At 40.2% G+C, this 20,554-nt stretch overlaps 2 protein-coding genes across 2 annotated transcripts in view; one reads left to right on the top strand and one right to left on the bottom strand.

Annotated features, from left to right (window-relative positions):
* Positions 1 to 4,146: 4,146 nt before the first annotated feature.
* On the top strand, positions 4,147 to 5,459 carry COA6 (cytochrome c oxidase assembly factor 6). The gene is made up of 2 exons (XM_001233931.6): positions 4,147 to 4,358; positions 4,994 to 5,459. Exons 1-2 carry the CDS (start codon positions 4,215 to 4,217, stop codon positions 5,087 to 5,089), a joined length of 240 nt encoding a protein of 79 aa, XP_001233932.3. The 5' UTR covers positions 4,147 to 4,214; the 3' UTR covers positions 5,090 to 5,459.
* Positions 5,460 to 5,996: 537 nt separating this feature from the next.
* Positions 5,997 to 20,554, bottom strand: part of TARBP1 (TAR (HIV-1) RNA binding protein 1) — a 32,855-nt gene continuing 18,297 nt past the window's right edge. The window contains exons 17-30 of the mRNA XM_040698280.2: positions 20,309 to 20,497; positions 17,342 to 17,541; positions 17,105 to 17,176; positions 16,155 to 16,275; positions 14,850 to 14,960; positions 13,702 to 13,851; positions 12,447 to 12,533; positions 11,007 to 11,203; positions 10,560 to 10,641; positions 9,513 to 9,684; positions 9,046 to 9,237; positions 8,169 to 8,293; positions 7,051 to 7,187; positions 5,997 to 6,344 (exon numbers count right to left, since the gene is read on the bottom strand). Coding sequence (XP_040554214.1) covers positions 6,179 to 6,344; positions 7,051 to 7,187; positions 8,169 to 8,293; positions 9,046 to 9,237; positions 9,513 to 9,684; positions 10,560 to 10,641; positions 11,007 to 11,203; positions 12,447 to 12,533; positions 13,702 to 13,851; positions 14,850 to 14,960; positions 16,155 to 16,275; positions 17,105 to 17,176; positions 17,342 to 17,541; positions 20,309 to 20,497 — 2,001 coding nt within the window. The 3' untranslated portion in view covers positions 5,997 to 6,178. The remainder of the gene's footprint in view (positions 6,345 to 7,050; positions 7,188 to 8,168; positions 8,294 to 9,045; positions 9,238 to 9,512; positions 9,685 to 10,559; positions 10,642 to 11,006; positions 11,204 to 12,446; positions 12,534 to 13,701; positions 13,852 to 14,849; positions 14,961 to 16,154; positions 16,276 to 17,104; positions 17,177 to 17,341; positions 17,542 to 20,308; positions 20,498 to 20,554) is intronic.

Raw genomic sequence — 20,554 nt, 5'->3', positions numbered from 1 at the left:
ATTTATTGGAAACTCTCTAGAAATCTAAGTGCAATGCTTGCTGTTCTCTCAAAAAAGGACCAAGTTGAGAGTGTGGAAAGTCACTCATCCTTAAGGCTCCACTGAGCACACAAGGACAATAGAGAGACATGAGACTTGCTCCCTTCTGTTTTTCCATAGGGGAGGGTGGCCTTTGCTTTTACTCACAGATTATTTACACCAAGTGCAGCTTTTGCTGGTACCCAAAGCTGGCTTCCAGTGGAGTCCAAGCAGCAGGATTGGCAAGGACTTAAAAATGTGAGCTTCAGCTTTGTCTTTCTGCCCTGGTAGTCACTATCATACACAATGGGCTGGCAAATGCAGATCTGCAGTCTCCCAGCAGTAGATATTGCTGTCCCTTTGGCTTCTGAAGCTGCCAAGTCCTTAATGACTCCAGCCTGGTGGGCACACACAGCAAGTTGTATAATACTGTCCTTCTGATTTTTAGGTAGACAATACATTCTAAATGCTTTCCCAACATATAAACAAAACCATCTCTCCTTGTGTGATTCTGTATATGACCAAAGGCATGTTACCTGCTAGCTCGGCTCCCATGAAAGTTGGCATTGATACTTGGAACAAATATCCACCATGTATGAGAGCAACATTGCCTTTGTGCATGTGAAGGCAAACCCGTCCAATACAGCACACGTACTTATGTTTTACTGAAATATTTCCAGAAAGCATAAGGCAATCAGTGTAGCTGCTGGATTTTTAAATATAAGGCCTGGATGTAAGCTTTCTGCTGGATTTTTGATGAGAGAATTGTAGAATGAGTTTCAGTCTCAGTGAGAAGCAGAAATCACTTCTTACGTTTCAGTGTGTAACATGCCATGGTAATTTGAAGGCATTCAAATGAAACTCATGACTTTTCTTCTTCCATTGAAATAGCTTTGGAAATTGCAGTCTGTTTGTAGAATAGGGAGATTCCCAGCTCCCCAGCTGAGCTTCCCTGCAAGAAACGGAACACCAACACTCATCCCTCAGGGCTTGGAGAATTGCTAAGTAGGAGCTAACAGAGGAATAGGAATGTGTCTTCCTGCCTTTCCATCACCTGCTCTTGTAAAAAATACTCCATTTTCCGTTCTAATCCTTCTGAAAAACTGAATAAAACAAACAAAAAAAGAACATTAGCATTAAAAATAAGTGCTATAATTAACATTAATGCCTTCATCAGCTTAAAAGAATCCTAAACAGCTAGGATTTCTCTCTGTCTTAACCTCTAGGTAGCCTAGTGATTTTCAGACTGTATTCTACACAGTACTCCACTGATGTCCATGAGAGGTTATAAAAGAAAGTCAAGCCTCTCCTCAGTAGGCTTCAAAACACTGAATGGAGGTCTGAAGGTGAAAATCACAGTTCTGTCCATTCTTTCTTCTTCTGTTTTCATACCAGTCAGCTCCTTCCACTCCCATCAAATTCCCTCCAATGCTTCCTGGGCACTCCCTTCATCACAAGCAGCTAAGCTCAGGCCCTGGAACAGGCTGCCCAGGGCAATGGGCACAGCCCTGAGTGCTGGAGTTCAGGGAGTGTTTGGACATCGTGTTCAGACATAGGGTTTGGATTTGAGGTGGCGCTGTGTGGAGCTGGAAAGTGGACTCAGTGATCCTTGTGTGTCCCTTCCAACTTTTGGGATATTCATAAGACTAGAAGAGAACTAGAAGTAGATCTTGCTGTTTAACCTGATTCTGGCTGTTATTTACCTTCTCACCTCCTAAAAATGTCAGTATTTGTAAAAAACTTAAAAGTTTTTAAAGGAGATGTTCAAAGTCTTTCTAGAAAAAATAAATAAATTGGAACTTCTGCCTCTCGTGAAATAGTACTGATATGCTTACAGTGAAAACCTTCTCCCATCCAATGCTCGCCTTCAAAACGCTACAGTAAAACCTGATGTTTAAAATGAAATGCTTTTGCCTTCATTTAAGTGAGAGTTTCTCAGAGAGTTGGCTGATTTCTGTAATCTGTCTTCAAACATTTCAAAGAGAAATAATAAGAAAAACACACAATTATGGTTTCTTTAATCATCTTCTTTCCAGGCAGAGCAAGGAAAGCTGTAAGACTGAAGAAATGAGAGTTTTATATCCTTAATGGGATATAATCATGGAATCATCATAGAACCATGAATTTGTTGGGTTGAAAGGGATCTTAAGGCTAATCTAGTGCCACACCCCTGCTGTGAGAAGGGCTGCCCCCCACAAGCTCAGCTGCCCAGGACCCCATCCAACCTGCCCTAGGGCACCTCCAGGGCGCCCACAGCTTCTCTGGGGGGCTGTGCAAGGGCATCATTGCCCTCTGAATAAAAAAAATTCTTCCTAACATCTGACCTAAATCTCCCCTCGTTTAGTTCAAAGCTGTTCCCCCTTGCCCTGCCACTATCAGACTGTGTAAAAAGTTGGTCCCCTTCTGTTTATGAGCTCCAGTTAAGTACTGAAAGGCAACAGAGAAGTCCCACCAGAGTCTTCTCTTCTTCAGGCCAAACTGATGTACAGTTCTCTCATACTACATGTTTTTTGCAATTTTTATTAAAAAAGGAAAAAAAAGTTTTGGTGCTCAAGAAGAGAGGAGGATGCTCTGAGCCAGGGTGGTGATTAATGGTACTATGTCCAGCTGGAGGCTGGTAATGAGCAGTGTTTCCCAGGGCTCTGTCTTGGGACTGGTGCTATTTAACATCTTTATCAATGATAGAATTGAGTGCACCCACAGCAAGTTTGCTGATGACACCGAGCTGAGTGGTGTGGGTGACACAGTGGAAGGAAGGGATGCCATTCAAAGGGACCTCAACAGACTTGATATGTGGGCTCTGGTGAATCTAATGAGGTTCAACACAGCAAAGTGCAAGGTTTTGCACTTGGGCAGGAGGAATCCCAGGCATCTATACAGACCTGAAGGAGCAGTTCTTGAGAGCAGCCCTGCAGAGAAGGACCTGGGGGTCCTGGTGGATGAAAAACTTAACGTGAGCCAGCAATGTGCTCTTGCAGCTCAGAAAGCAAATGGTATCCTGGGCTCCATCATGAGAGGGGTGGCCAGCAGGGACAGGGAGGTGATTGTCCCTCTCTACTTTGCCCTTGTGAGGCCTCATCTGCAGTACTGCATCCAGGTCTGGGGCCCCCACTGCAAGAAAAACAGAGAGCTGTGGGAGAGAGGAGGGCCACAAAGATGATCAGGGGGCTGGAGCACCTCCCCTACAAAGACAGGCTGAGGGAGCTGGGCTTGTTCAGCCTAGAGAAAAGAAGGCTGCGGGGTGACCTCATTGCAGCCTTCCAGTACCAAAAGGGAGCCTATAAACAGGAGAGGAATCAACTCTTTGAAAGGGTAGATAATGGCAAGACAAGGGGAAATGGTTTTAAGTTGAAGGAGGGATTATTTAGGTTGGATGTCAGGGGGAAGTTCTTTACTATGAGAGTGGTGAGATGCTGGAACGGGCTGCCCAGAGAGGTTGTGGATGCCCCGTCCCTGGTGGTGTTCAAGGCCAGGTTGGATGGAGCCCTGGGCAGCCTGGTCTATGGTGGCCAACTCAGGTAAGACTATGTTATTGTTTCTGGCAAAATAAATAGTTGGACATAGGGCTATGTTACATCAAGAACACTACTTACTTCAAATTAAATTCACTGAATTGTTACGATGGATAAAGAACATAATCTAAGGGAGGCCATACCTGAGCCTTTCCATGCAAGGAAAACAAACTGAGCTCTTGGTATAAGCACAGAGCAGAACACAGCCGTGGTACATAGAGGAGTGCTTTTGTTACTGGTTCTACAGAGACATGGAACTTGTTGATTGCTCAAAGCAAACAAAGAAACCATTATGGCCTCCAGGCCAGAACCTGCCCAGTAACTATCAACTAAATAGGGCATAAATGACTGCAGGTGAGGAGAGATCTGTGTTAACTGGAAGGTAAAGCGCACACAGTGCTGCATCCCAATTAACAGCAACAGGTGTTGTGGTGGAAGACAGCCACCCGTTTCCTCACCATGCCACTGCTAGATGGAAACGTAATTCAAAGCCCTCAGTAGCGGCAAGCACTTAACGCCCATCTTCTGTTTAACGCCCCACCCCCACAGGCGCTTCCCGCCGCCCCGCCTCCCCGCCTCACCCGGCGCATGCGCGCCTCTCCGCTTCCGAGCTCCTGACCTTCGCCGCCGGTTTGGGCCGGGCCGGGAGGCTGAGCGGGGTTCCGCCGTATCGCGGCAGCGATCATGTCGGCCCCGACGATGGAGGAGAGGAAGGCGTGCTGGGCGGCACGCGACGAGTTCTGGCGGTGCCTGGACACGCACACGGAGGACGCGCCGCGGTGCGAGAAGCTGAGGCGGTCCTTCGAGTCCCTGTGTCCGCAGCAGTGGGTGAGCAGAGCGGCCGGCCCCCGGCGGTGCGGGGCGGGCTGTGAGCGCGGGCCGGGGGCTGCTCCCCTCTGTTAGCTTAGGGCCACAACCGCGTCTCCTCTCACTGTGTGTGTGCCCGTGTAAAAGGTCGGTCCCTTTTTCTGCCTCCAAGCTCCCCTCGAGGAGTGGAAGGCCGCACCGAGGTCTGCCCGGAGCTGCCTCTTCTCCGAGCTGAACGAGCCAACCTCCGTCAGCCTTCATAGCAGAGGTACTGCAGCCCTCTGAACATCTTCGTGGCCTCCTCTGGGCCCACTGCAGCAGCTCCCCCTCTTTCCTATTTGAGCTGCTGGCCAGAGTTCACATTAAAAACCGGTGCCCAGCGGCTGCAATGACTGAATGCTGCATTTGTGCCCTAGGTACACCACGTGCAGTGCTTTGGCAGGGTCACAGGGGCTGGGAAACCATGACCTGATAGCCACAGCTGCCCCTCACAGCTTTGAGGTGCACAAGGCAAGGGACTGCTTTTACAAAGACAAAAATCCTACTTCAGTTTGGTGATCAATGACCACGTATGCTCCAGTCCTGCTACCATGCCCCAAAGGCCCTCCTTTTGCTCATTTCTTAAGCTGAACATGAGTTTTTTCCTTTTTCAACAGGTTAAATACTTTGACAAAAGAAGGGATTTTTTAAAATACAAAGAGAAGCTGGAAACTGAAGGGTTTCATCCTGCAGAAACTGATGGAAAGTCATAGGTGCTGTGCTTATTAAAGTACATCTACCCAGCATAGATCCGCAGCAGGAAGAAGTAGCAGAAAGCAACGCGACCTCTGGAGTTCAAGAACTGGTAACCCATCCTCCTATCCTGCAGTCTGCTGCCCCTGCTGCAAGGCCTCACCTGTCTGCTGAGAAAAGATGGTCATGGACAGCTTTTTCATGAGTATGAGATGAGGAAATACAGTGCAGGGCTGTTAACACACCCAAGGCTTACAGTTTGTAACTCCAGCCACTGTTATGCAAGAATAAATGATTATGTGATAGCATTTATTGTTCTTTTTAGAACAGGGACAAGTGCTTTTTTCTTAAAGTGCATCAACTTTCCTTAATAAAGCTTTTCCAACTTTGCTTCCTTGTCAAAAGGGAGTGGTGATGGTATAAGTACGTAATTCACACTTGTCACTGGCCAGGTATTTCTAAGAACTTGAAAATATAGCTTAAGGCAGATGTCAGTTTGCAAAACAGCAGCCATCTAAAAGACTTGCTGTATCCCATCCATATAAGCTGTAACTGTCAGCTTTCAGTCCACTTCTAAGTAGCACTTTATCTCACATTATGGCCTTTTGTGTGATTTGGTGTTTATAATTACCTTACACTGAAGCAACTCCATTAAACAATAAGCTTGACCACAAAAGGCACTTAAATTTACTTACACTATAAAAAATTACCTGCACTGCCCCCCTTCAAGTGCAAGATGCGTGTCCCCTCTCTGGGTGCTGGAGACATTCAACACTTCACTCCACCTACATCAAGTTTTGATTGTGGTTCTCAGAAGGCACAGCCTTTCAAGCAGGGCTGTCACAATCTGACTGCAGTAGAAATGCAGTAAAAATGTTGATGTTGACCAAGTGGCACTGTCACACACCACATACAACAGAAACGGCATTTATTACCAATGCAACAGTTTTATTTATGGAGGTCAAGTATTAAGGCATTTAAAAACCACTCTTGAACATGCAAAATGTAAGAATCCTCATTTACCCTGAGTTGTTGCATCTTCAGAACCCCATGCCGTAGCACCATAGGAAGCCACCTAGATGTACTATAAGGCACAAAACTCTTGGCAGTTATTTCTGTTGTTTGTGCTTGATCACTTGTTGCCTCGTGTATTCCCAGATCAGCAGAGCTCCACTTACATGAACATTGAGTGACCGAATAATCCCCTGCTGAGGAATTTCCACACAGACGTCCAGGTGGTGAATCAGGTTTGCTGGGATTCCTTCATGTTCATTCCTAGTGAAGAAGAAACTGATTATGTCTAGGAGAAGACAGGTGTTCCAGAGAGCAGAAGATGTGAGAGTCATGGTAGCAATGGAATACTACTTGGACAATTGTCAGCCCTTAAACAGAGCAGAAGTTGTTATTTTTTGTAAAGCAATAATGTATTGCTGAAACAAAGACAACCTGAATGGGCAACCTGAATAAGCTGGGATGTAGGAAAACTGGTAGAGCACTCCATCTGTATTTTGCTGGGCCAGCAATAGCTGCGTGCCCAGCACTAGGACTCCTTCCCCTGCCTTTATTTTGAACTATCCATACACAGCAAACACAGCTGTAACTCAGCTGCCTACTTGTGCTGAGGTCTTGGTGTGAGGGAATGGCAGGCTCACCAGTGTCCTGACATGTTTCACCTCTTCAGAACAAGCACATCAGAAGACACCAAAGGTTTTCAGTAATTAAAGCTATGCTTTTAAATAGAAGAGGACAAAGTGATTATAAGAACTACATTCTGAAAACAAACTACATATCCATAGATATGATCCATAATTCCCATTCCTTAGCAAGCAAAGCCAAACTCTTTGCTGTTTCCCCAATCACTTCCAGTTACAATTCCACCTTTACCAGTAACACTTGATTTTCACGTGGTCAGACTATGAGTAATAGAAGGGCATTTGGATGGATAGTAAGGTTGATTTACAAAAGGCACACACGTTCTTACCCCAGCAGTAACAGTGACTTCTCTGGAAAGCAGTATTCTGTAAGATCATAACTTTTGGCTGTCTGCTCCACCCCAATAGCAGTGTAGCCTTCTGTTTTCTTCTGCTGTAAATAATCAACAAGCTGAGAGGGTTTCACCTGTCCAAAAGTAGGCAAATACAAAAGTATTTAAATAGTACCACTTGTAAGCTTCTGAGTTAATTTAATTAAAAAAAAAAAGCAATTTACTTGGCCAGTTTTTATACTTAAGTGAGTTTTATCACCAAAGTTCTTCAGTGCAAGTTAATCTGAATGCAGAAGAATCACTTTTGCATGAAGTAGGTTGCACATTTGTTATTTAACCATGGAAATCTCATCCCCAAACAATCTAACAGCCTGTACTGCAGCTCACTTAGCTGTCTGACATGCCTGTATTACAACTTCTGATAGCTCCAAGTAAGGTATTTCTTATTTTTCTTCATTCAACTGTCTAAACTACATATTTGTTTTAGATTCCAATTTCTTCATGCAGCAGAATTTCTACCAGTGTGCTTCTGTACAGAGATTGGGTGTAAAAATGCATTGTCTAAAAGGACACGCTGATGGACACACACTCCAGCTATACTGCTCTGGAAAACAGATATGCTGGAAATAAACACCATGAATAATGAAAAATTTGAACTGATTTTTTTTTACATGACTTAACCATAGCTGATACAGAAAAACAAATAAGTATCACAACCATATTTTTGCACAAGTATTAAAGATACGTCTTGAATTCATCATTTTTATAAGCTAGATAATAGGCTTTAAAAGCTTAGCACACAGTTTAGCTTCAGGCAAGTTCAATGGCTGAGTAATGGACTAAGATAAATTAAGTGCTGTTTGACTTTAATAAATAAACCTTACATTCCAGTGCTCCACTTAATCACAATGATGTAAATTTATACAATTCTTTGTTATGAGGGTGACCCAAAGGTCACTCCAAAATACTCTATTTTAAGTGTCAGAAATGACAACAGGAGCTTGTTAAATAACAAAGCTCATTTTTGCAGGAGGAAGCAGTAAGGTACTGAACTACCTATGTGATACACTGAAGGCTACAGCACACTTCTGAGCCGTTAAACAGTTTCCATTCACCTCGACAAGGGGGAGCCACTGCTCTGCAGAAACACTCAGATGCTGGAACTGCTTGTCCTGTACGTAATGAAGGCTGCCAACAACTAGTGCAGATGCCCCAAATATTTCACTTGTACGGCATAAACCTGCAACAGAAGAATTCAAGTCATTTTTGTATAGAAAACAGCATAAGTGCTGAACCAAGATAGTTTAACAAGTAAGAAGGGACAAAGAATCTAAAAAAAAAAATTAAATTGTTATTTTAGCCCTCTGTTTCTAATCGGTTTCAGGTACTTTTTAGGTCTGTTTCAAAAGGCTCTACCTTCTGTTCCATCTATCTTACCAGAAAGCAAATGTTTAGTAACTAAGCAGAAAGATGAAAACTGTAAGAGCTCTACATCTGGCAGCACGCTTCTACACTGCTAATCACACAGAGTAGGGGGTCACTGTAAAAGCCTTCATGGGGACAGACAGACATGGGCACAGCACATTTAAGCTCTAAATCCAGTACCAGCTAAACAAAAGACTTGGGAGAATGACATATTGCTGCACTGCAGCACAGGCAGCACCAGCTTGTGGGCCTGTTTTTCTGACAACAGCAAACACAACCTAATAAATTGCTGTAAATCACATCATTTACAGTGAAGTTCTACTTAATTAAGGCATGCTACATGTCAGCATTATTATATTTCCTAATATAAACTATAAAACACGCCTGAAACAGGTAACATTTCCTTCTGTTATGTTTTTGCAGGATAATCATCTCTTTCCCTGGGTAGTACTAAAATAATTTCCTAGCACCAACATACTGAACGTTATCTTTTTCACATTCATCCTTATTAGCCAGCAGTGCCCTAAGGTCTAATCCAAAAGTTCAAAAGCATCCATTCAAGCTTACCTCCTAAATTGGTAGGTTTATCAATAAGTGAAGCCACCACAATCAGTCTGCTGTTTGATTTACCAAGCTTAGCAGCACGGTCCTGCAATACCATTTCCAGGTCTGAACTAGGAGTACTGTGTTTCCAGGGTATGATCTTTTTCTGCACATCAGTCCACTCTGTTTGGCCATCTGCGTCAACTGAACTTGAACCTACAAAAACAAACATCACTCATATGGATATCCAAGTAGCAGTGAAGCTACTGCTTCACTAAAGATTTTATAATGGTAAGTATGGTAGTACTGCAGACAACATTAAAGTTGTCTATTATTATTTTATGGTATATCTTTTGCTCATGCAGATTCAAGACTACTACAGAGGGATAACACAAGGATCACGTGCATGCTAAGTTCAGATTAGTACAGAAATGTACAGCGATTACACCACAAACTAACATTTCATTTAATATACATCAGCTGTATGTTACCTGTGTCTTGCTGAGACCAGTCACTTGGTTTTAGGTCAAGAAGTTCAGCTCGAGAACGATACCACTGAAATGCTGGTGGCAAAGGAATGTCAGTGAACCGCTCAAATTTACAGAGAGAGATCCATTCATCCTCAGCCACTTCTGAAAGGCGTGGAAGAGTATAAAATATCGTCTGCAATGTAACACAGCATTATCAGCACAGCAACACTCAAAGAAAGCAAAACAGATAATTAACCTCAGGGCAATTTTATAACGCACATCTTTTTCCCGTCATTTTATAGATTCAATACTCTTGCCAGCCTTGCTTTTTCTGGTTGTTGTTAGAGATTTTGGATGCCCAACTTTGGTAAGTCACATCTAACACAGTTAATTTGCACAGAAATACCTCACAGAACATCAGTTTTCAGAAACAACAGTAACCAGTCAACTCCTTCTCTGAACCACAGCACTGCTTCTGCCAAAAAGCGCACATTTTTACTTTTCACATTCATGTTTCTCTTCTGTTTTAAGTTGTATTTCCATCCCTTATTTTTATTTGCACTTGTTTTTGCCTTCTGTTCTCTGCAGCATTAATTCAGCTTTCAGTTATTTAAGCTATAGTTTAAAGTACAGCTGAAAAAGATGCCTGGTACGTTACAGATCTCTATCCCACTCACATTTAACAATTCAGTTCAGCAGCCTGTTGTTTTGTTGTATTTTTCCTAAGAAGAGAAATGTCAAAAATCCTCACAAATCCTGTGATTCAGGTCTATAGTTAGCAGCAGTATCTTCTCCAGACACAAATAGAAAATGTGATTAACTCCCACACACATGGGCATGTTCATCATGCTCACTTTTTCCTAACTGACATAGGTTTTTAGCACAGAACTAGAGAATTAAGCTGTATTCTTAATGTAAGATCCATGATGACTTAGGTTAAATTATTTCTTCAGAGTTTTAAATGAGTAATAGTTGATCGTTATTTCCCCCTACACTGCAGCATACAGAGAAAGGTAAAAATATACTTGTAGAACTACGATGACAAACAATGGTGTTTTTTAGACTTGCCTCTAGACTATAATCCTCGAGTGGGTGAAATGTTGCAAAGAAGAAATGATCCTGGATTCTCTGCCAGTTTCTTCTAGCATTCCTGCAGTTGCAGAAAGTAACACATGATGCACAACAAAACAAACGCAACATACTGGATTTTTTTTAGTAGTCAAATTGGAATGGAACAAACTGATTGTAATTACTATATATTATATGGAAAATAAATGCTTTAACTGTTAAGGGCCAATTTTAAAACTACAGCATTCAGGAAATAGGTTAGCATTTCAAGAAAGGTCCCTAAAGTCTTCAAATTCTAACAGAAGTCAGCCTGGCAATAAAGGGCATCTCATCTAGGTCTCACAAGGAAACCAAGTGCTAGCCCACAGCCTATAGCTGAGAGACTTCAGGTTACCAGAGACCATTATTAAAAACCAATAAGCTCTAGGTCAGAAAGCTGTTACTAACCCCGTGCCATGCATGTTTTCCACTTGTTGAAGGCTCGATTCAATAACTGGTGTCAGGGCTTCAAATTCTTCCACATCCAACATTCTGCACATAGCCCAGATTTTTTTAAGTGCAACCAGTGCATAAAGTCGGACACTGAAATTATGGTTGAAACACCACTGCAGAACTACCAGGAGGGCTTTCTTCAGAATCGGCTTCTACAAAACAAAAGATTTTCATTTCCATTAAGTCTTAAGGTATCATTTAGAAGAAAAGCAGTAAGTGACCCAAGAAATGGGATTCTTTCCTCTGAAAACAGCCTTTCAGTTCAAAAGCTTTAACAGCATCTGTATGTGCAGATACATCATTTCCTTCCTTCTGTTCACTAAGGCACAAACCTACAAGCCCACGTGTGTTTTGAAAATCCATTAGGTTGCTTTAAAGATTATTCTGCATTTATGGAAGCTTTCACTTAACTTGCTGAACTTCTAGTGCTCAGAAAGCTTATCCTGCAAATGTATAGAATCATAGAATCACCAAGGTTGGAAAGGACCTCCAAAATCATCCAGCACAACTATCCACCTACCACCAATATTTCCCCGCTAAACCACGTCCCTTAGTGCAACATCTAAACATTTCTTGAACGCCTCCAGGGATGGTGACGCCACCACTTCCCTGAGCAGCCTGTTCCAGCACCTGACCACTCTTCCAGAGAAGAAACGTTTCCTAATATTCAACCTGGACGTCCCCTGGTACAACTTGTGGCCATTCCCTCTCACCCTATCACAAGTCACATGGGAGAAGAGGCCAACTCCCACCAAGCCACAACCTCCTTTCAGACAGTTGTAGAGAGCAATAAGGTCCCCGCTGAGCCTCCTCCAGGCTGAGCAATCCCAGCTCCCTCAGCCACTCCTCACATGCAAACAGTGAAAAATAAATGCCTAGATTGCTACAGACATGTAGTACCTGTTTCCACGTAATATCTAATTGTATTTTATCCTCTATTTTAAAGTTCCATCAAAAACAAAACAAAACCAAGCTTCCAAATCAAAGAGAATCTAAAATTAATGTGGACTAGCCATTTCTAAAGAATTCCATGATGACTGTTATTACACTGTAGGAAGAGTATATTCTACTAGGCTAGCTGAATTTCACTTCATGCAAATTAGGAACAAGGATAAACAACCCCAAGTGCGTCCACCACATACTTAATTGAACTGTTCTAGAAAGACTCACAGGTAATCAAGGCCCTGTGCATCCAAAAACAGCTGCCATTTACCTAACATTCAGTAACAGTATGTTACAGCCATAGCCTGAAGAGTTATTTTCCATATCAAAAGTTATCTGAGGAGGAAGTAAGTAACACAACATTTTTGAAGACAAACAGCAAAAAAGGGTTTTACTTCAGAAATTCAAGTGAAGTGCAACTGAATACTGAATAAGCATTTTAATGAATCTTACCTTCTCCGAGGTATTTTGAAGAATGGTGTCAAAATGTGATAGCACTGATAAAAAGGTACAGATGCTTGTTTTAAGCTTTTCTTCATCCTAAAGGAAAAAAGAACTCAGCAGGTAAGAAATACGCCTATATTAAATGTACTTATATGCTTTCACAGCACGTTCTGCAGCTGCAGTATCTAGTTTGATATCAACACAGTTTCCATAGCACAGCTCACTAAAACATGAAGTCATCGTATCAAAATCACATTTTTCCTAACGCTATTTTCTTTTCACAAACACATTAAAAGAAAGCATGCAGCAGTATGAATGAACTATAATCAAATCCAGTCACTGTCCGTCCCCTCAAAAAAAAAACCACCACCACCCAACAAGACACAACAACCAACCACCCATCCAGTTTTAAGAGATGTATTTTCATCATGGCAGCTTCAACCATTTTTCTCAGAGGAATGCTAAAACATTTTAATGAACGACAGCACAATGAATTCTGTGCTGCTGCACCCAAACTGTGCAGAAACTTCAAGAACTTTTCAATTTGAAATAAGTGATCTCACTAAAAACAAATGTGTTGGATGTCCCCTAGGTATTTGTATTGGACAGTACTGCTGTTAGATCACAGCCACAGAGAATTTCTAGATTGATTTGATCTTACATGTATCAAAGGATAATCAAATATACACTGAAGGAGATTTGTCCCCTTTGTGGAGAAGAAAACAGCACACATTATTTGTGAGAAGTTATCACACAGTAGTGTGAAATTCCTGTATTGTTTTGGGCAAATATATACACACACACACAGTTTTCCAAATTGTTAGTTTTTTTTTTTTTAAATACCTCATCCAGTGATTTAGCTTTTAAAAATCAATTACAGTATCAATGATGCTATTTGTATTTGATAAGGAAGATGACATGGCTCAGTAAGTGTTCTGAGTGGCAAGCTTCCACAGGGCTCCCTAAGCAATATTGTCCAGTACAGTGGAGTTGGTGCAATCATGTGTTTATCTACTCGCCTCAAATGCACAACACTAATATACATTCAAGACCGTCAGAACAGGCTATTTATTATTTCTACAGGTCAAATCTTAAGGGTGATTACTTAAAGAAGTATCCAAAGACAAAAATGAAGCGCTAGTGAGTCCATTCTCCAGTTAATCCTTTCCTGACCTATGGGTACCATGTGCAAAATCTGCCCAAAACAAGACTTCATGCTTTTTTGTTTAAATTCCCTTAGGTGAATGCCAAAGCTCTTTCTTACATAGCAAAAGCAGTCCCAGAATTTATTGAGAAACTGGGGATATTTATGTAGACTCAAGATAACAATCCATTCTATGAAGTACTTCACAGATGCTTGATTGTTACCAAATCCAGCCTGAAAGACTTTGTCAAGGATTCCACACAAGAACTTCTAAGAAAAAAAACAAAACAGACAGTCACTTAATATATGCTTAGAGTAATTTCCATGAAGAAAAAACAAATATTTTTTTCAGCTTTGTAATATTAGAAATACTTTCAATAATCAAACTAAAAATAATGTAGGACCTTTAATTTCTTTATTATACAAGTTAACTAATGCAGGTAATACTCACAGGCAAAAGGCTATAAACATGGCTGGGATCAGACAGCAAATTGCTATAGAAGCTCTGCTGTAGCACAGGTAAGCTAAACAGTGCACACATTAGAAACACGTACCACATCATTCTCTACTCCTCGTATGGCAGAACTGAGGAAAAGAAGGTTTAGTTGATTTTTTTTTGTTTGTTTAAGCATACACTCCTCACAAAGCACACTTAATATTCATATTTTTAATTGATGCATGAAGACTACTAGTAAAGAATGACCAAATTTGTGGACACAGTAGTACTGTAAGACGACAGTACCACTAAGGAAGAACATGAGTCACCACAAGGCTGCCGCAGTATGTCCTCAGGAGGCTGAGTACAGTACCTGCTAACACTATTCACACTGTCAATGAAAATTAAGAGCTATATCGAACACCCACAGGGACTTTTCATTTTTCATGACTTTATGACAATTTACTTTTCAAACGTTTTATTATGAGGATGCATTATGTGAAATTAGAACTTCTGGGTTCTCTGGATATTCATAAAGTAGCAGCATTTTTCCTAAATGAAAAGCTCGAAATCAGATGACGAGCAAAAAAGCCCCAGCTAGGCTCAACCACCCAGCCTTCAATCTTCACAAATGCAAGATTCAGGTTTCACTGACCTCTGGAAACGCATCAATCCAGGATTTCAGACTAAAGGAATGAGATTACACGAAACTTATATGTCAGTCACAGAGATTAGATGTCCCTTATACACTGTTGCAAATTAATGCACTCAATATTTCTCAAAAGTAGACTCAAAAAACACATTTTAGAGACTTTACAGTGAAATGTAATACCTGATCCAGCTTCGGAAGAAGAACGAGGAGTGTTTGCCAGACCCGGTTCTTAATTCTATGCTGTAATGAGTTTGCATAATAGCGTGTTCTAGATCTGGACACCAGTTCATCCTGAGAGTAAATTGAAAGTGTTATTACATATCCTTTGTTTAAAATTGAAACATATTCAACCGTATTTAAAGAGCAGCATCTATTGCACAGCTAGTATAAGCTTGGTACATGATGAGGACAAACACATTTTGAGTCTTTTTCATGAGAAGCTGAGGAAATAGTAGAAATACAGAGTGGGATTGTCTTAGGAGCATTAACGTTAGGTACGGTACTGAGAATCTTCACAGAGCAGAAAGATGAAGAATTTATGTGGGGCAGCACCTCTTTTATATGAACAATTAACTAATACTGCATCATCTAGAGAATGAAGACTCAAGCTGTCATTTAGTTACATGAAACCAGAACTGAATACCCTAGGCTAGGAGATCAATACACAAACTAAAACATTTCTACTTCAGTCTGCATTTCAAAAGGGGTTTAGTCACGATAGCCTGTAATTGTAAGAGACGAGCCTGTAACAGGAGCTCTAGTTTTGGGACAGAAACTGATATTCAATTTCATTTTACAAATCTCATATTAATGTTAAAATGCATTTGTTTTTAATTTACATGCTCAGCATTCATATTTGAGAAAGAAATGAAATCTATTTTAAAGCTCAAGTCACGTTTTCCACTTGATCTTATAACACAAATACCGTCAGCTATTCTCTACTGGAGGAAACAAATGAAGAATCACTCACTTCTTGTTCTTCAGATAAAAGTAGAATACAACACTACCAGAATGCAGGGGTTATGTAGTCAATTACCAGTGATTTCACACTAGCGTCAGTAAATAAGCAGATATAACAAATGAAAAGCAGACTAACCTCCATTAATATGATTTATAAAGGCCTTCTAAGGAGACAAAGAGATCTCGCTATACCAAAAGTTGTTTGCGGTTGTTGAAGTGAAATGCAGCATTCTGAAATGCAGGCTAAAGGAAGGCTCTTCATGAAATAATGGCTACAATTTGGATAATACTGAGTAAAGCTAGAACATCCCCTATAAATTCAGGAATAGATCTGAAAGACTATTTTTACCATTCCCATTTGGCTGAATTAAATAACCTGTGCTCTACAACAACAAAAAAAGGTTCTTATAGGACACGTTCATAGAGACCATACAAACAACTGCAAATATGCCTTTTCAGCTGCAAGTACGTAGCATTTTAATAGTTACATTATCACATTTATATACCAAGAGAAACAAAACTTACTTTCTCAAGTAGTTTGATGACAATGTCTTCCATAAAGCTCTTATGCAAGATATTTGATCCATCCAACAAGCATAGAAATTTAATAGCACAGATCCGTACATAGTGATCGTCTCGGTTGGTACTGTAAGACGTTAATTTAAAAGTCATATGTTTTGTTCAGACTAATTCTAAATTAGAAAATATAAACAGTATCCTCAGCATGCACGAAATCAAAGCTCATCTTTTAAGATAGATGCATTTTGTAATTTAGGTAATGCCTAATAGACCACCAAATTCTGAAATGAACTGTAAACACTGTATATAGGCTGGGAAATCCAGGAAGTGAAATTAGAAGGCAAAACGAAGTAAGCAACCCATTTCTTGTGAAGAACTCTGCAATCTTAGGGCCGTGGTGTTGTCTATAGTAAGATGACAGAACATGGAAATAACCCAAACCAGAACTTTGAGGTCTGTCCATCACTGCTGCTGAAGAAAACTGATGACCTCCTGTTAGCTTGCCACTGCTTCTACGTACAGGTCTTTAACATGTTCTACAGAAACAGCAGTCTCATTCAAAGGTGTGGTAAGTACTGCACCTACAACCAGTGCTGAGAAGTCAAGCTCCAAATGTGGCCACATTAATAAAACCTTATGTTTATTAATTGTCACACGTGCAAAGATGAGTTACGTATCAGCACAGCAGGATAAGCTATCTGCATCCTAATGTGCTACTTTTACGCGGTGAAAAATGAGGAAATAGTTATTTCAGTCCCCTTCAGGCTAATAGATTAGATATATTTTCTTGAAAATATATATCTTTCTATATTTAGTATTTGAATTTTGAATGTGATGTGACATCACTGCCTTTCACTTGTATGTAAAGATAGAGAAACACCAGTATCTTTCCTGATGCTGTGATCTGCATCAGTAGAAATTAAGATAACTCACACTAAACATTGTAAGATACATACCTCTCGGTAACAACATTTGCTGCACATTTTTCTCCAAGATTTTCTATGAAGGCATGCACATCCTGAATAAGCCTTCTCAGGAGGAAAAAAAGACAAAGCAATGAAGTTTGCAGAAGAGCATAAAAAATAAATTTCTCAAAAATTAAAAGAAAGCAAAGAGCACAAAATTAGAACAAATAAGAGCACAAAATTAGAACAAATAATCATGCACATGGATCCAATGAATGGTTTTTATACCTTTGATCTCTCCTAAATACAGTTCCAAAGACACAACCCTCGGTGATAAGTTCACAGTAATTCCCAGCATTTAAGAAAGCATTTCTCACAGCACTTCTGTTATCAAAAGTGGGAAGTATCCATGATTGACAACAGTGACTCAGGACTACGTTGAAGACTCCAGTTTTTGTAGTGGACATATCTATGAGCTTGAGTATTATCTGAAAAGAAGAAATTGAAGATTAAAAGTCTTAATTTCCACAAAAGCTAGTATTACTATAAACTACTGCAATATTAACGTATTTTTAACTAAAAGAGGGGAGATTCAGGTTAGATGTTGGGAAGAAATTCTATACTCAGAGGGCAGTGAGGTGCTGGCAAAGTCTGCCCAGAGAAGCTGTGGTGCCCCAACCCCAGAGGTACACAAGGCGAGGCTGGATGGGGCCAAGAGCAGCCTGAGCTGGTGGGGGTAGCCCTGTCCACATCAGGGGGTTGGAACTGGGTGGGCTTTAAGATCCAACCCAAGCCATTCTGTCATCCTATTATTGCAGGTGTGATCCCCTCCTGCACCTGAGATTCCCTTAATTTAACGTTGTCTTAAATTGATTTACAGTTCTCTGCTTATACTGATAGGTGAATGGGTAACAACTGGCCCAAGATGCTTATGTTAAAAAGACAACCAAACAAATGGTTATACAAATCTAAGCAGACTTCTCACGGATCTCCTGGGAACTGCAACAAACACCTGGGCTTACTTTAGTGAGTACACAAAGCTTGTGCTCCCAAATCAATCCTTACCAATTTAGAAAAAAAGCATTTTTTTTTCCTTATATGTACATCACTAGTTCTCTTTAATGAGGATTACATCCATGTTGAAGTTCACGTTTGTATGTGAGAAACTCAGGAAATCTGAGTTTTAGCATGATTAACATTTGCATAATTACAAGGTAAAAGGAAAAAAGCAGCAGAAGAAACGAAGCCTAGAACCACAGTGCTTTGAGCATCTCTTTGGAAGACCTTCTGTATTATATACAGCAATACTTCCTTTCTGGCTCAAAAGTATTCCTTCATATCACCCCCTCTAATTGTCATGAAAAGTCAGTGCACCATGGCAGACAAAATTACACTTCTGTTGCCAACCAGTATCAGGTAGTTTCATTTTTCTTCTGTCTTTACCTAAAACTAAATAGCCATTGCACAAGGGCTCAATGGCAAAAAAAAAAGCTGCCAAGGAATGGGATAAGAATATATATTTAAGTAGACACTTGCTTAGGAACTTTATCTTCATTTTCATATCAAGGGGCAAGAGGGTGGCTCAACCAGATGCCCTTTGCTGAATAGAGGAGATCTTCATTACCACCTGATGCCTGTTGCCATAGTATGCCCCACTGCAGGCAATGGGATAGCTGTCCTGGAGACTCAAGACTCAGTGGCAAAATAAATCTTACTTAATCATAATGTCTGAAATACTAACGCCGAAGTTAAGATGGTAATTCTTAACATCAAAGAAAAAACAAGAACAGCAAAAAGGAAAAGTAAGCTAGCTACAGCTCAGTGGCCACATACAATTGCCAAATATTCATTAGAAGACAAATCTAACAGATTTCTAGAACTTAGACATATTTACCTGTCTTCGTACACACGTTATTTTGGCATGGGTTCACATTAAGACTACAAATGCAAAGCATTATTTCCTGCTTAGAAGAGCTGACAGCAATGTTCATTCCAAGAAAGTGAGCCGAAAATAAAGCTTATACATTATTTATTGTTTACAAATATGAGTCTGACATCAGGACACGGTTCAAGGCAAACTGCAATCTGATCTACTGTAACTTCTGTGACAAGTAGCAAAAGACAACAATACTAAGCATACATATGTATGGGTAGCTAATTTATGAAGTATTAAAGCTCTGGTAAATGTATTTACAGTCACTGTGAACTGCTCTGTGCAAACATTTAATGGCCAGAGGAAAAGTAATGAAAAAAAAACCCTCATGAAATGTTTTTTAGGAAATAAATATTCTCTGCCTTCTCAAGAAGAATCAACATCCCAGTACTGAACACAGGGACTCAAAATGAAAGAAAAACCACCATGGCAAAGAGAAGGATTACTGAGTTACAGAAAACCATATGCATCTTACAAACAAAATAGTAACACTTTTGTCTTCCAAAATATGGAAGCAGTTCTACAATGCAGTGTTAAACTCAATTCTAAGGTGACCATTTTTGTTGTTGTTTCTTACACCTAGACACTCAGAGGGATAAAAAGCAGCACTGTAAGAAAGCAGTTAAATAGTTAAAAGATCCCTTATTTAATAGCATCTATTTAAGTTTTAAAGGGCTGTGATGTTCCATCTAAGGAAATATTTTCTTAATGACTCCTAGAAAAGTTTCCCAGAATAATAACAGCTTCTGTCAGTGCAGGTGGCAAATCTTGAATACAAAAATTCAGAGAAAGTGCACAATGCAAATATAACAGAGCAAAAAATCCCACGTTCTACTGAATGCAGAAGTCTAAAAATGTGAGAAACACTTCTTTCTTTTTCTGTTACAAGAACGAACAACAGATACGTAAAGTCTTTCACTTATAAGCCTTTACTCTGAAACTGCTCAAGCTGGCAAACATGAGAAGCTAACTATATTTTAAAAACATGCACTTTGATCTTTTGTCTGTATTGCCCTGCAGATACCCTTCAACTGTTTGCTATTATCTTCAATAGTAGAAGAGAAAAAGGTGACTCAACATGAAGGTTTCACAGGTCTTTTTACTTTCTCAGAACAGAGCTAACACTGTTTTATACTTCAAGTTCCATTTGTTTATCCATTTGTTTAACCTAGTTCTCAGATCTTGATCTCCTATCAAACTAATTTCTTTTAGGAAATGAAAAAAATCACCACGAATGCTGAGGAGAAAATGAAAAGTAAGATACATTTTCAAATCCAGATAAATTTTATGCTTATTTCTCACAAAAGGGTTCTTAAACTGACCTCTTTTATCTTGGCATATGCTTGGCCCTTTGCACTTGCAGCAGCAGCTAAAACCTCATTATCAAAGATGAAGCGAACAAAAGCTTTCAGATTGGACCAAAATATTAGCTGTGTATTGCTCAAAGAGGATATGATTTTCCAAGCCAAGTCAAACGCTTCTATGCAGAGACACTCCAGTGAGTTCAGAAGCTGAGAACAAAAAGAAGTGTGTTAAATTTGACAGAACAAATACACCTAAATAATATC

This window comes from Gallus gallus, chromosome 3 (genome assembly GCF_016699485.2).
Source record: "Gallus gallus isolate bGalGal1 chromosome 3, bGalGal1.mat.broiler.GRCg7b, whole genome shotgun sequence".
Lineage (NCBI taxonomy): Eukaryota > Metazoa > Chordata > Aves > Galliformes > Phasianidae > Gallus > Gallus gallus.
The sequence above is the reverse complement of the archived record's forward strand: the minus strand, read 5'-3'. Positions and strand labels throughout refer to the sequence as shown.